The sequence below is a fragment of the Chrysochloris asiatica genome, unplaced genomic scaffold (genome assembly GCF_000296735.1).
Source record: "Chrysochloris asiatica unplaced genomic scaffold, ChrAsi1.0 scaffold00143, whole genome shotgun sequence".
In the NCBI taxonomy this organism is placed as follows: domain Eukaryota; kingdom Metazoa; phylum Chordata; class Mammalia; order Afrosoricida; family Chrysochloridae; genus Chrysochloris; species Chrysochloris asiatica.
In genome coordinates, this window is record NW_006408661.1 from 6,013,856 (window position 1) to 6,030,522 (window position 16,667).

Genomic DNA, 16,667 nt, shown 5'->3' on the forward strand with positions numbered 1-16,667 from the left:
GAAAACTTAATGAATAATAGCAGTGGAACACTGTCAGATAGCACCAGAATCTTGCCAAATATAGTATGGGAAAATGTGCCCCTCAGGTTGGAAGGCACTCCAAGTATGACTGGGGAAGAGCTACCTCCTCAAGGAAATAACTGAGATGACATGAATGGAGTAAAGCTTTCAGGACCTTCATTTGTTGGTGGGGCATAACTCAAAATAAGAGAAACAGTTGTAATTATCCATTAATAATCAGAACATGGAATGTATGAATAATAAATCTAGGAAAATTGGAAGCTATAAAAAGTGAAATGGAATGCAAAAATGCCAATATATTCTATAGGCATTAGTGTGCTGAAATGTACTGGTATTGGTCATTTTGGATCTGACAACCACATGGTTTACTGTGCCTGGAATGAAAAATTCATCATCAAAAAGAACATTACAATTTGGACCCAGAGAGGGAAAGGGACTGTGGGCTGAAAACTGGGGGGAGAAGGGGGAAGTGTAGGGATCGGGTTTCTGGGATATACCCTTTGGGTGGTTGAGGATGCATGGAGGGGATTGGAACCATGGCAGTGAGATGATATACGATGGAATGTAAAACTAAAGTTCTCCCATGTAAACTTATTATCATATAATTCACAATAAAACATTACAAAAAAAAAAAAAAAAAAGAACATTACAAGACCTATGTTGAAGTACTGTCTGTAAGAGGATAATATCTATATGCCTACAAGGAAGACTAATTAATAAAACTATTATTCAAATTTATGCACCAGCCACTAAAGCCAGTGATGATGAAATTGAAGAATTTTACCAACTTCTTCATTCTGAAATTGATCAAACAGGGAATTTCAAGATGTATTGATAATTACTGGTGATTGGAATGCAAAAGTTAGAAACAAAAGGGAAGGATCAGTAGTTGGAAAATATGCCCTTGGTGATAGAAACAGTGCTAGAGTTCACATGTTATAAGAGTTTTGCGAGACCAGTGACTTCTTGCCAAATACCTTATAAAAAATGACTATACAAATGGAGTTCACCAGATGGAATACACAGAAATTAAATTGATTACATCTGTGGGAAGAGATGGTGGAAAAGTTCTATACCATCAGTCAAAACAAGGCCAGGGACAGTCTGTGGAGAAGACCATCAATTGCTCATATGCAAGTTCTGGCTGAAGCTGAAGAAAATTATAGCAAGTGTATGAGAGCCAAAATATGACCTTGAACATATCCCACCTGAATTTAGAGATCATCTAAAGAACAGATTTGATGCATTAGACACTGAAGACTGAAGACCAGAAGAATTGAGGAAAACTCCCAATGAAATGGATTTTCACAGTGGCAGTAGCATCAGTGGACTCAAGTGTAGCAATGATTGTGGAGTTGGCGATTGTTTCATTCTGTTGTGCATTAGGTCACTATGAGTAAGTACTGATTTGAGGGCACCTAACAACAGAGTCCTGGTGTGGCACTGTAGAATAAACACTGGATTCTAACCACTAGGTTGGAATTTCCATCCCAGCAGCAGCTCTTAGGAAACAGGGTCAATATGAGTCAGAAGCAGTTGATGGCACTTAACAACAAGAAGTCTGACCTCCCTGTTCTACCTGGGCAATTGCTAATCTAACAGTTTTTCTTCTGTAAAACACTGTTTGCAAGCAATATCCATTTAAGCTCTAAATTTTAGAAATCATTTTTATTTCTAGAGAATTTGTCAGTTTTGGTCTTTTGAGGTCTTTGTATTTGTTTTTTTGCTAGTTATTATGTTGATTAGAGACAAACTATGAGAGAAGTATGTTTTCTCACTGTATTGTTTCTTAATATTTTTGTATGATGATTACTGTGGTGATATTTAATTTGGGTTTGTATAGCATAAAATATTTTTTGTTTATTCTATGAATCTTTCTTGTTTGAAAGGCTACATGCATTCCTAACATCAACTATAAGTGCTAGATAGGGCTAGTTATATATGAAGTTCAAATAGTTTGTTTTATTTTAATACCATAAATACTTCCATAAAGTGTAAGATTTCTAAGATAAATTTTAAAGTTGTTTAACCTGGAATGCATGTGATTGTACATAATATTAAGACTTAAATAAATGTATGGTTTTCTCAATCAGATATCTTTACAAATCAGTAAAAGCAACATTTAATTTTACTATTTAAATAAACCCAATGTCAAATTATTTAATGGCATATTATACTTATTGATTGATTGATTAACATTGTATTAATTTTGCATTTAGAATCCTGGGACAGCTCATCCTTATGATAGTGGCCACATAGCAATGACCTACACTGGCCTGTCATGCTTAGTTATTCTTGGAGATGACTTAAGCAGAGTAAATAAAGAAGCTTGTTTAGCAGGCTTAAGAGCTCTTCAGCTAGAAGATGGAAGGTATGGGTCATTCATTATATTGTTTTTAATGATAACACTTTTGGAACTAAAAAAATTATGTAATACTATACTAGATCTTTAAAGGATCATAAAGTCTTACTAAAATTACATAAAGTTTACTATATGTAGTAAAGTGTCTGATCAAAAACATCTACGGTTTCTTATATGAATGAAAATAGAAGTAATCAGAGTGGCAGAACTCCTTTTAAAAAAAAAAAACAAAAAAAACGGAGATGATAGGTTTATAAATGAATTATTAAGAACCTTCCGTATTATTGCCTAACTTACCTTCTGTGTGAAAAATGCATATTTTGAAGTTGTTATGTTGTTGTTGTTAAGTGCCGTCGAGTCGGTTCCGACCCATAGCGACCCTGTACAGGGTTTCCGAGGGTGTAAATCCTTACGGGAGTAGAAAGCCTCATCTTTCTCCCACGGAGCGGCTGGTAGTTTCGAACCGCTGACCTTAAGGTTCGCAGCCCGATTTGGAACCACTATGCTGAAGTAGGCATGCATTTAATCTGAACTTTTACTTCCTAAGCATTATATTCTATGTAGGTAGTTTCAGTGACATTTTCAAAGACTAGAAAGAAAAGACAGCGAGTTCGTTATCATTTAATTACTCATGTACTAACTCATGTCTTCCTAGAGTTGTAAGATGTCAAAAAATTTTTCAGGTTAGACACTGTAGAATAAGTACTGGTCTGGTGACCATAAGGTCAGAGATTGAGCCAATCCTCAGAAATCCTGTATAGGGCAGGGTCTTACAAGTCAGAAACAACTCGACAGCACTTAACAATAACAAGGACTAGAGCAGTAGTGATACTGTCTAAGGAAAAAGCTTTACCAACAAATTCTGCTGTACAAGTATTGTCACATCTTTGTGCTCCATCTACTAGTATCTTTGCTATTTACCTGATAGTGTTTTTGAAACCACAGTGCTTAATGAGGTAAAAATTAATATAGACACATAAGGTAAATTTACAGTAGTTGTGATGTTGGTGGTATGCCATTGAGTTGGTTCTGACTCATAGCGACCCTGAATAGGGTTTCTAAGGCTGTAAATCTTTACGAGAGCAGAAAGCTTCATCTTTCTCCCACAGAACAGCTGGTCGTTTCTAACTGCTGACCTTGCGGTTCGCAGCCTGATTCATAACCACGGTTCTACCAGATCTCCTTGACATTAGTTGTAAATACTGTAAAATCAAACACTGGCCTCAGCCAGTACATGTGACTGTTTCCTTACTTTAGTGTAGTTTGATTACACTTATCTTATCCTTGTTTATAAATATAGGAATAAATACAAGACATACTATTGCCTCTCTAGAAATAGTTGTTGTGTGTGTTTATTCTACAGTGCCACATCAGGAGTCTGTAGGTAAAAATTAAGTTAAAACATAGTAGGATGGATCAACTAATTGCTATCTATACATGCATTTAGGAGAAATTTTGTACAGCAAAACTTGGACTTGGAAATGTCTAATACTACCTTGTTATAGAGTCCTGGTATGGTACTGTGGAATAATGTCCTGGACTGCAAGGTCAATTTGAACCACAAAGTCAGTTCAAACTCAACAGCTGCTCCTTGGAAACCCTGTACAGGGTCGCTATGAGTCAGAGTCCACACGCCAGCACTGAACAACAGCAGCACCCAGTAGGTTACATATTGTACCTGGTGCTTTTTATGCCATCAATTCTCAAGCTAGTCTGCCACATCTATCCCTACCTGGGAGCAAATAAAGCTTACTGTGAATGGTCAAGTCTGGGAAAGAGTGATTAATGTAGTATGTACAGCTACCCCCAAATCAGAACTTTAGTGTGATAGTTTAGAAATAGTTTTATGTCTTCTTATTTGAATAATACAAATAGAATATGGTTTTTAAATTAGTAAGTTTTTCTGAGTATAAAAACACTCAATAGATATTTCTTCCACTACCTGGTGTGGCGCTGTGGGCTAATGTGCCAGACTGCAAAGCCGTTTGAACTGCAACGTTAGTGGTTCAAGCTCACCAGCTGCTCCTCGGAAACACTATATAGGGTTGCTATAGGTCGGAAATTACTCAACGGCACTTCACAGCACCACACAACGGCACCACCCATTACTCCCTGTAAGAAAATTACAGTAGTGCTAATAGAAAAACTTATTATTTGCAGTTTTTGTGCTGTACCTGAAGGAAGTGAAAATGACATGCGATTTGTGTACTGTGCTTCCTGTATTTGCTATATGCTCAACAACTGGTCAGGCATGGATATGAAAAAAGCCATTGACTATATTAGAAGAAGTATGGTAAGTTACATTGAATAAATTAACTATATATTTTAGACAATTACTACTGCTGGTATATGGAGGCAGCAGTATAACACATAGTTTATCTGTTGTACCAAGAATTTATAAATAAGGGCAATAAGATTGCTTTCTGAGTATCAGAACAACCATACAGAAATAATCTTAAAGGACATATTCACTCCTTGGTCATTAAAATGTGACTGTAATCTGATGGTAAAGAAGCAGTATTTTTTTTTATCAGGAAGAGATTTTTCAGCTTTAGAGGCAAAAACCCCCAGTAAATTTTAAAGGCAAATATATTGGTAGCCTGTCGTAGCAGGAGCCTGTGGGAGCCTCCGCTGGCCAAGCTGATGGGAAAATTATTGACTCTTTAATAAGGCTGGTCGTATATTAGGTGTGAGTTCCCTATGCTATTTTGACTAACAAGATTACACTGGCTAACAATAGACTTTTGGATCACTGTTTCTTCATATGTTTATGTATTTTTTAATCTTAGGTTTATTTTAAAGAAAATATCCAGTAGAAAGTATTATTTTTAAAAAACAGTAAAAACAAAAGCATAGACCTAGTCAGAATTACTTTTGCTCTACTCTTTAATCTATCATATAAAATAACTCTACAGGTTTAGTAGCTCACATATACAAGGGGATTTCAAAACGTTTGTGGAAAATTCCATTATCTTTTCATTGCATTTTTCCATTAATTTCTGATGCCTACTTGTATAAAGTTTTTAGCTTTATGTATTAGAATAATTTGTGTTGTTGACTCAGCTTTTACTAGTCAATGTTTCAAAATGAAAATCTCTGAAAGTTCTTAGAGAAATGTAGTTATTTCAAACTGAATGTATGAATGCTAAATGTGAAATAGTAGACTGAAGATCAGTGCAGCCAGAGAGCTCCTGAGAGGCCAGGATGGCCAAACTTCGTCTCTCATACTTCAGACATATTGTCAGAGGGACCAGTCGCTGGAGAAGGGTATCATGTTTGGGAAGGTGGAGGGTCAGAGAAAAAGAAGAAGACCCCATCCCACCCCCCAATAAGATGGATTGGCAAAGTGGCAGCATCAGTGGGCTCAAGCATGGGAACAATTGTGATGTTGACCCAGGACCAGGCAGTGTTTCAGTCTGTTGTGCATAGAATAGCTAAAATAACAACTCAATGACACCTAACAACAACAACAGCACACATTTTAATAAGCCCCGTCGGAGCAGAAAGAGTAGACCTTTACAGGAGTTTTAAAAGGAAAAGAAATTTATGTTACATAGTGAGAATTGTTGGTATACATTTTAACAAGACTATTAATAGAATAATATTCTGTTCTTATTGGTCAGTGCATTATATTTAGAGACACACGATGTTTTTATTTCTTCTGTATTCTTACTCAAAAGATAATATGCATATTTTGGGGGGTACAGTTTGCATTTTCCACTTAATATATCTTAAAAATCACTCCGTATCATTTTAGACATTTTTCTCAGTCTTTTTTAAAGTATTATAGGACTCCGTTGCATGAATGTAACGTAGTTATTTTTCAGGTATTCTATAGGGTATTTTAATTTAATTTTATAATTACAAATAATGCCATAATAACATTTTGCATATGTATTTATGTACAAGGGGACTTTAAAAAGTTACTGGAAAAATGTAATGAAAAGATAATGGAATTTTTTCATGAACTTTATGAAACACCCTCATATTGTTGATGATATATTTTCAAAACAAATTCCTATAGTGGAATTGTTAGATTACAAAACAAATGTACATGTAGTTTAAATACATTGTCAAATTTCGTTTTAAAATAAACGGACAGCTTTGTGTTCCCATCAGCAACGTATGGAGCACTTAGTATTCTTTTCTTACAAGATTTGTCTATTAACTGGTCACTTGTTCAAACCAGATTTAACCCGCAGGTCATCCTTTACTGATCTTAGATAATAATTTTCAGAATTAGTTTCTACTTGTTGTTGTTGTTGTTATGTGCCATCGAGTCGGTTCCGACCCATAGCGACCCTGTATAGGGTTTCCGAGGAGAGACTGGTGGGTTTGAACTGCCGACTTTGCAGCTCAAACTGACCTTGAAGCCCAGCACATCTATCCTGCAGCACCATTCTGTGTGTGGTCTTTCTTAGCTTTTCTTTCATTTCAACCAATTTCTAATACTTTTTTTTTTTTTATTCTCTTGGTAGGTTTTTCGTTGTTTGTTTTTTCTGTTTTTCTACGATGTCTTTAATATTTTCATTTGAGGCTATGATCCCTGTGCCTCCTGTAATTTAGTGTCTATTCCTAAGGATATTGTTGTCTTTTTCTTAGATTTTTTTTTTCCCCTGAAATCATTCAACTCTCATTTTAGTACTTCTGTTTGTTCATTTCTGTTTTTAATCTTTGTATTTTCCTTCCAAAGCGATTTGTTATAGTCCCAAGTTCTTGTTTGAGCATAGTTCGTAAAGTTTGGGATGTTATTTTATGTCATATGTTTTATGATTTTTCTTGGGTGAGGAGGCAGATTTTCAGAGTTGTTTCTATGCTATGTTCACTTAATTTGTATTGATTTAGTCTCTTTTTTTGTTCATTTCATGGTAATTTTTTCCCTAGTGAAAATTTCTAATTTAAAGGTGTCCTCCTGTCAGTACCACAGTTTCATCATTGGATGACAAGTTTTAGTGGTGTGTGAAGAAATATATGTTCCATGATTTTAGAGGGAGATTGAGGTTCTCTTTTGTCTCCCAGACCTCTAACTTTTGCTGTTTTGAACTTTTCTTTACTACATCATTTCCAGTGGTAGCGTAGTGGTTATGAATTGGGCTGCTAACCTCAGGGTAAGCAGTTCAAAACTACCAGCTGTTCCATGGAAGAAAGTTGAGGCTTTCTGCTCCCGGAAAGATTTACAGCCTCAGAAACTCTGTGCAGGGTCAGTATGAGTTGGAGCCCGACTCCATGGCACATTAACAACAACAAACCTCATTTCCAAAGGACCTTTCTCCTTTCCTTTTTCCTTCTTGTCCTACAGAAGTTTTACCTTTGAACACAGTTGCCTTGAGTTACACACTTTTTAGTCTCTTCCCAGTACTTAGTGCTCTGTTCTACCTGGGTTCTTCTAGTACAGGAAGTACTCATTTTGCATGGTAATGACAGACTGTAATGTTGACCATGCAAGCTGAAACCATGCAGAGTGATCATATTAAATCAGTTGAGGAAATTACAATTGTCCCATGGTCTTTAAAATTTAAGTTTGTCCAAAACACAGACTCTTTTGCTGTCAGGTATAAATGTATACATTTATGGGGAAAATGATGCAAGAGTGGTCATTTATTTGTTGTTGTTAAGTTGGTTCTAACTTATAGCAACCCAGTATAGGGTTTCTGAGGATCAGCTGGTCAGTTTGAACTGCTGACCCTGGGGTTAGCAGTGCAGTGCCTATCCTACAGCACCATACCAGGACACCAGATCTGGACTTGCAAGGTCAGTTTGAACTGCAAGTTCAGTGTTTCAAGCTCACCAGCCGCTCCTGAAAAACCCTATAACCAGATTACTATGAGTTAGAATTGACTCAACGGCACTTGACAACAATTTAACACTTTAGAAACATTGACAATTAAAGCATTTTATTTCTTTGTAAAATGTCTTATTTGCCATTTTTAAATTGACTTGTTAAGACATGATAAGGTATTTGAAATGTATATTTCCTTGTTTGTAGGAAGTGTATAGTTTGGGAAATATAAAACAAATTGTGAATGACAGTCAAACATAGCATAATAGCAACTTATTTGTTCATATGCCGTTGTCATTTATTTCCCTGCTAAAATGAACTTTTTTTTTTTTTTTTTTTAAGTCCTATGACAATGGACTGGCCCAGGGAGCTGGACTTGAATCTCATGGTAAGATATCTTAAAAATAAATGAATGTATCATTTGTTTTGTTGCTGTAAACAGCATCATGCTACCTTCAGTAGATAGGACAAAGTTTGTCTCAACCCATAGTGTAACCTATGATAGTGTTATCGTCTGTGCTACTTTACTGTTTCTCGTTTTTGATACTTTTGTGCCTATTAAGTTATGTTACATGCCTTAGAGTTGGTTCCGACTCAGCAACCCTGTGCACAACAAAACAAAACACTGCCCAGTCCTGCATCATTCTCCCAGTTGTTGGAGCCCATGTTGCTGCCACTGGTGTCAATTTATCTTGTTCGGGGTCTTCTCCTTTTTCACTGACCCTCCAGTTTTCCAAGCATGATGTCCTTCTTCAGGGACTGGTCCTTCCTGATGATAGGCACAAAGTATGAGAAATGAAGTTTCGCCATCCTTGCTTCTAAGGAACATTCTGGTTGTACTTCTTCAATGACAGTCTTGTTTCTTCTTCTGGCAGTCCATGGACTGCCATGTCTATGATTCCTCTACGTCAGGAATTACTTACAGATTATGCAGATCAGAAAATTTTGTACAATATATTGTAGTAATCTATCCAAGTTGTTAGTTACATGAGAATGTCTTGGAGTAATTTTTAAAATATTTAAATATTTGTAAATATTAGAAAATAATAGGTTTCCTTCTTTGGCATAAAACTAAAAAAGCTAGCCCAAACAGATGAAGAATATTAAACATGAATCAATAAATTTATGAAGGAATTTTACCTTCCTGAATATAGTTGTCCTTCTTCATAGTCCTAAAATTTTTTAGTTCATATCTCTCTAAGTTACCTAGTGCTGCTATAAAAATACCACAAGTGGATGGCTTAACAGATAGAAATTTATTCTCTTAGTTTAAGAGACTATATATCCGAATTACTAGCTTCAGCTCTAGGGGAAGTCTCTCTCTGTTGACTCATAGTTTAGTAGGAAGGTTTTTGTTTCCTTTTGGCCTGGTATTCCTTAGAAATCTCCAGACATTTTGACATCAGTCTTCCCCTGGACCTAGTAGGTTTCCAACACAGGTACGTGAATCCAGTGGACCCACTTTACTTCTGACTCTTCTTGGTTGTATTAGGGGTTCCTCTCTCTATGCTGGCTTCTGTCTCTTCTCATCTCTTATGAGATAAAAGGTGTTGCAGGCCACACCCCAGGGAAACTGCCCTTAGTTGAATCATGAGTGTGATGGGGTTAAAGATATTGCGTCCCACTCTTATCCTTTTACTACTGATTGGCTTATTGCATCATATCACATCATGGGGGGAATCATTATATAATTTCGAAACCACTGAGAATCATTATCTAGTCAAGTTGACAAAGTATTTTGGGGAACACAGTTCAGTGACATATATGACTATAGTCATGCTCATTATAAATGTTTTCCCACTGTGGTTGAACCAGAACAGTGAGATGATCATTAATAAACTTATCAGCACAACACTAGCCTTTACTTTCTTAGATTGAATGTCTTCATGTTTCTTTTTTTTTTTTAAAGAATCCAAACCAAGGAAACTCTGAGTGAACGCCTTTTATATCATGTTCATTAAAACAGATTTTGTATGCTTATCTGTTGTCTCTGTCCTTTTACCATTATGATAGAGTGAAAAGAACAGAAGATCAGCATTTAGGTCATAATATAAATGAACCAAGTAGTCCTGATGTGGTGCTGTGGGCTAATGCACTAGACTGCAAAGTCAGTTTGAACCACAAGGTCACTGGTTCAAGCTCACCAGCTGCTCCTTGGAAATCCTATACAGGTTCACTATGGTCAGAACCAACTTGACTCTGCTTAACAACAAACAACAACAGTAAATAAACTAAAGATGACGTTTGGTTTACAGAATATTCATTGTGTATGACCCCAGGCTCTTTGTTTCTTCACAGTAAAGTAAAAAATCTGCTAGCATCAAACTCAAAATTTTATACATCCATTTATTTTACAACTAACCCAAACACACAGGTGTTTAGGCATTTTGAGGCTGCCTTCCTTTTATACCTTATAAAACTGCGTCCAACATCTGGTAATCATAAATAAACTTTGTAGTTATAAATACCTCAAAGTGCTGCTTTGACCCAAAGAGTTCCTGCATTGCTGCTTGAGGGTCGTCATCTAGGCATGTAAAGCCCCTTCCATCTACCCCTTTCTGCCAAAAGTTCCCTTGTCTATTCCCCTTTGTTAACTCCCTGTGCCTCTTGTTTATAGAAGAGCTCATGCTGCTAGAGGTTGTCCCCACATGCAAACTGTGTGTACACCAGTCCCAATAAATAGTTTGTTGTTCAATACTGCCGTCTCATGGTCATATCTTTTTTCTTAATCATTCAGGAACTCCCTCAAACTTATAAGGTCTCAGCCCTGATAACTCTTGTGACCTTGGTTCATCACTTAATCTCTTTGAAGGTTCCTCATTGACAAAATAAAAATAATTTTGGATTATTATCAGGATTACAAGCTAAATATGTGGGGAAAGTGGTTTCTAAATTATAAAACATTCACAAAAATATTTTAACAAATTCATTAAAGGCGTTCACCCCATATCCTTGTAGATCCCTGAAGCCTTGTCCTACTAGGTATCCCTCTCTCACATTTTAATACCTTCCTTCATCTTGGGTGTTTGTAAAGTATTTATCACTTCTTCTTGTTGTTAGGTGCCATGGAATCAGTTCCAACTCACAGCGACCCTGCATAAGGTTTCCAAGGTGGTAAATCTTTACAGGAGCAGAAAGCCTCATCTTTCTCCTACAGGACAGCTGGTAGTTTCAAACTGCTGACCGTGAGATTAGCAGCCTGATTCATAATCACTGTGCTGCCAAAGCTCCTTGTTTATTTCTAGGGATATAGTAAAAGTGATACTAGAGTTTCTTTGAAGCATATAATAATTTATTGTTGTTAAATGTCATCAGGTCACTTCTGACTCATAGCAACCCTGTATAGAGTTTCTTAGAAGCAGCTGGTGAGTTTGAACCAACAACCCTGTGGTTCAAACCAAACTTGCAGTCCAGTGCATCATCCTGTAGCGCCAAAGAATGCCATAATTCTTCTGAGTCTATAAAAGGTTAGGGATTGGAAGATATATAGTTGTTATTAGGTTCCATTGAGTTGATTCCAACTCAATCCAAGGAGCAGTTACTAAATTTTAACCACTGACCTTGCAATTCAAACCAGCCTTGCGGTCCAGTGCATTATCCCACAACACCACATCAGTACGCCCAGGTGATAATATGAGAGCACTTCATTAAGTTTGTGGAAAAATGAAATTAAAAGATAAGTAATTTTTCTACAAATCTTTTGAAGCCCCTCATAATTATGTTACTGACCATAACCACGTACGAGAGATATGCTTGGACAGAGACAAAAATTTGACAGCTGTGAGAATTCCAAAGAAGACAAAGGGTCTGATATTCATTCACTGTTATGTTGTTATAGGTGCCATTGCATCAAGTTCCAATTCATAGTGATCCTATGCACTGCCAGGTCCTGTATCATCCTCACAATTGTTACATTTGAGCCCATAGTTGCTGCCACTGAGTCAGTCCATCCTATTTAGGGTCCCTCCTGACAGCATGTCAAAGTATGATAGATGAAAGCTCACCACCGTTGTTGTGGATGGTGTTAATGGGTACTCTGACTGAGAAAATGCCTCACCACTACCAGTACACCTGTGGGATACATACTATAGTTTCTGAGAAGTTGGAATTTTGTTTTCTGGTATATGACACAAAGGGCTGCTTAAATATGATATTCTCTGAGATAACTTATTAGGGAAAAATCTTCCTGACTCATACAAGTTACAGTAAATTTTAGTCAGTATGACTTGAATACAATTAAATACATTAGGACCATCAATACTGGACTAAGGTTCATGTTGTTGTTGTTGTTGTTGTTGTTAAGTGCCGTTGAGTTGGTTTCGACCCATAGCGACCCTGTACAGGGTTTCCGAGGGTGTAAATCCTTACGGGAGTAGAAAGCCTCATCTTTCTCCCGCGAAGCGGCTGGTAGTTTCGAACCACTGACCTTAAGGTTCGCAGCCCGATTCGTAACCACTACGCTACCAGAGCTCCTTAAGGTTCATGTTATCAAAGCTTATATCTTCCTTTTCTCTCAAAGTTTGGCCCAGTAAGTCTGAGGCCTGAAACCTTATTCAGTACTTCCCAACCAGAGTACACTATTTTTCCTCAGGTGTATTAGGGCTGTTGTTCCTTTGGCCTTGGAGTCAACTAAGCAGATCTGGGTGGCTAGTACTTCTAGTAAGATTGCCTCTGTCCAAGAAGGAGCCCTTGCCTCAGTTTCCACAGTATGCCCTATTTTCTTATCCCTGGTAGTGCTCTGTATTACAAGTTGGACTGCTATCTGTTAGATCAGCAGTTCGAATTGCTCCATGGGAGAAAATGAGGCTTTTGTAAAGATGTATAGCCTTGGAAGCCCTACACAGTGTTGCTGTGAGTCGGAACTGACTAGATAGCACACACTACCACCAATCACTAAGATTAGACAGGCTGTGAAATACTATGCTGCTATAGAGGACTTTTGTATATAACTTTCTTTCCCTCTCTCATCACTTGTAAGTGAAAGCTCTTCCTAAAAAATTGTCTTGCAATTTGGCTTCCTATTAAGTCATTGTGTCCTTTTCCTTTTTTATTGTTAATGTTCTTTAAAATAGTGTCCAAATATGCAAATTATGAGGTATCTTTCTACAGATATGATCTAGATTTCAAATCCAGTGGATTTGTTTTTTCATTTATCATTTTCCACTATTAATGATGCATTTGAAGTTATTAACTTCGCCCTTCCTTCTGAAAACATTGCAGTTTTGCTTGTCCTGCTTCCTGATACGCTATTTCTAACATCCCCCCATCTTTGTTTCTTACTTGACCTCTTTACCATAGACACATATTTGAAAAGTTTTTTCCTAAACTCAACTCTCCCTCCACCCTAGTTCATCTCCTAAATCTTAGGGATTTTGAGCTCTGGTAGCATAGAGGTTACAAATCGGGCTGCTAGTCTCATGGTCAGCAGTTCGAAACTACCAGCTGTTACGTGGGAGAAAGATTAGGCTTTCTGCTCCTGTAAAGATTTACAGCCTCAGAAACCCTATGCAGGGTCGCTATGAGTTAGAACTAACTCCATGGCACATAACAACAACAACAACAACAACATTTATTCTATATAGAATGTTCTCCACTAGGTTTTCCCTCCCATCTTTTAGGTCTTTGCTCAGATAATATATAAGTGAGCTATTCCATAACCCTTATATACCCTACCCCTATTGTACATTTCTTTGCATCACTTATATTTCATAATTGGTGTGTATTTTATCTAATTGTTTATTGTCTGCACCCCCCCCCCACATAATATGTCTTATGAGAACAAATATATTAGAATTCGTTCAGCACTGCTGAAACTGAAGCATTCTACCAGTTTCTTCAGTCTGAAAGTGATCAAACATGCAATCAGGATGTATTGATAAATAAATTACTGGCAATTGGAATGCAAAGGTTGGAAACAGAGAAAAGATCAGTAGTTGGGAAATATGGCCTTGATGATAGAAATGATGTTAGACTTTGCATGATAGTTTTGTAAGACCAATGACGACTTCTCTGAAAATACCTTTGTTAAACAATATAAAAGACGACTATACACATGCACCTTACCAGATGGAATACAGAGAAATCAAACTGACTACATCTGTGGAAAGAGACAGTGGATGAAGCTCCGTATCATCAGGCAGAACAGTCCATCAGTTGCTCATATGCACATTCTGTCTGAAGATGGAGAAAATTAAAATAAGTCTACAAGAGCTATAATATGACCTTGACATTTAACAAAATCCAACATCCATTCCTGATAAAAATGCTCAACAAAGTAAGACTTGAAGGGAAACTTCCTCAACATAATTCGGAGCAAAACCAACAGCCAGTGTAACTCTCAACAGAGAGAAACTGAAAGCTTTCCCTTTACGAACAGGAACCAGACAAGGATGCCACTCCTATTCATTATTGTGTTGGAAGTCTTAGCCAGAGCTATAAGGCAAGATAGGGAAATTAAAGGCATCCAAACTGCAAAGAAGTAGTAAAACTCTATTTGCAGATGATATGATCCTATACATAGAAAACCCCAAAGACTCAGCAAAAAAAAAACTACTGGAACTCTTTGGAAGATGCAGCAAAGTGGCAGGGCATAATAGCAACATAACAAAAATCAGTCAGATTCCTCAATGCTAATAATGACAATGCTTGAAAAGGAAATTATGAATGCAATACCATTTACAATAGCCACCCAAAAGATGAAATCTTTAGGAATAAATCTAACCAGAAAAACAAAAGACCTGTACAAAGAAAACTAGAAAACACTACTGCAAGAAACCAAAAGAGATTTACAGAAATGGAAGAATATACCATGTTCCTGGATAGGAAGACTTAACATTGTGAAAATATCAATACTGCAGAAAGCAGTCTATAGATATGATGCAATTCCAATCCAGATTCCAACAACATTCTTTAAAGAGATGGAAGAAACCATTACAGACTTTATATGGAAAGAAAAAAGTCCTCAGATAAATAAAGCATTGCTTAAGAAGAACAAAGTTGGAGGCCTCTCACTCCCTGATTTCACATTTTACTACATGGCTACAGTGGTCAAAACCTCTTGGTACTGGTACAGTGAAAGATACATTGATCAATGGAACAGGATCAAGAAGCCAGAAATTAACCTGTCCACATACAGCCACCTCATTTTCGACAAAGGGCCTAAGTATATTGCATGGGGAGGAGATAGTTTCTTAAATAGGTGGTGCTGGCAGAACTGGAAAACGATATGCAAAAGATTGAAACAAGACCTATACACAAACCAAATACAAAAACCAACTCAGCGTGGTTTAAAGACTAATGTGAATCCCAGAATTATAAAGGCCATCAGTGAAAAAATAGGGACAAATTTGAGGGCTCTAATACAGAGCGCAGACTACCAAACATTGTGAAAATTGCACAAACACAAAAGAAGACAAAATAGATGATTGGAATATATTAAACATTAGAAAATTATGAACATCAAAAGATTTCACCAAAAGAGTAAAAAAAAAAAAATTTTTTTAAGACCTAATTTACAACCTTTATAGAACTTTGCTCAACATTTTTGACTCACAAAGACAAGAGTTAGAATGAAACAATTAACAATGGTTATTGTAATCACAAGTTACTCTATTCATTGTGGACTCTGATGGCCGCAAAAGGACTGATCGGTGCTCAAAAGCTTTTCCGAATTCATTACGTATACCTGCTTCGTCCCTCGAGTGGATTCTATGATGCTGAGTAAGGGCCGAGCTCCTTTTAAAGGCTTTGCCACATTCATTACACTAATAAGTTCCTCTGCACTATGAAGTAAGTCACTGATGTCTGATGAGATTTGAGCTCAAACTGACAGCTTTCCCACATTCATTGCATTCATAAGGTTTCTCTCCACTATGTATCCGTTGATGAGTAATCAGCTCTGAAAGCTTTTCCACATTTATTATATTCATAAGATCTCTCTCCTGTATGAATTTGCTGATATCTAATAAGCTTTGAGCTTTGGCTAAATGTTTTCCCACACTCATTACATTTATAGGGTTTCTCACCAGTGTGAATTCTTTGATGTATAATCAGGTATGAACTTTGACTGCTTTGCCACATTCATTACATTTACAAGCTTTCTCACCAGTATGGATTTTCCGATGTCTAATAAGGGCTGAGCTATGAGTTAAGTATTTCCCACATTCAGTGCATTCATATGCTTTCGCCCCACTATGAATCCTCTGATAAATAATAAGGTACAACCTCAAGCTAAAGGCCTTTCCACACTGGTCACACTGGTAGGGTTTTTCTCCAGTATGGATCCTCTGATGTTGAGTCAGAGAGGAATGCTGCTTGAAGCTGTTTCCACATACATTGCATTTAGAAGGTCTCTCTTCTGTATGAACTTTCTGATATGTTACAAAGCTCATACTTAGAATGAAGTTTCTTTGAGGACTCTCAGGATGTTCTCTCTTTACAAGAGATTCATGTGTGAAGCTCACTTGACTGAAACAGTCTCAGTGGGAAGAGTATCTTAGTTTCTCC

The 16,667-nt window shown here is 36.9% G+C and overlaps 1 protein-coding gene across 2 annotated transcripts in view; it reads left to right on the plus strand.

Moving 5' to 3' along the window:
- Positions 1-16,667, plus strand: part of PGGT1B (protein geranylgeranyltransferase type I, beta subunit) — a 98,990-nt gene that overhangs the window by 51,265 nt on the left and 31,058 nt on the right. Inside the window, exons 4-6 of one of the 2 annotated variants that reach the window (XM_006870534.1) lie at positions 2,241-2,392; positions 4,544-4,676; positions 8,505-8,550. In XM_006870534.1, coding sequence (XP_006870596.1) covers positions 2,241-2,392; positions 4,544-4,676; positions 8,505-8,550 — 331 coding nt within the window. The remainder of the gene's footprint in view (positions 1-2,240; positions 2,393-4,543; positions 4,677-8,504; positions 8,551-16,667) is intronic. The other variant, XM_006870535.1, reaches the window with a different exon arrangement.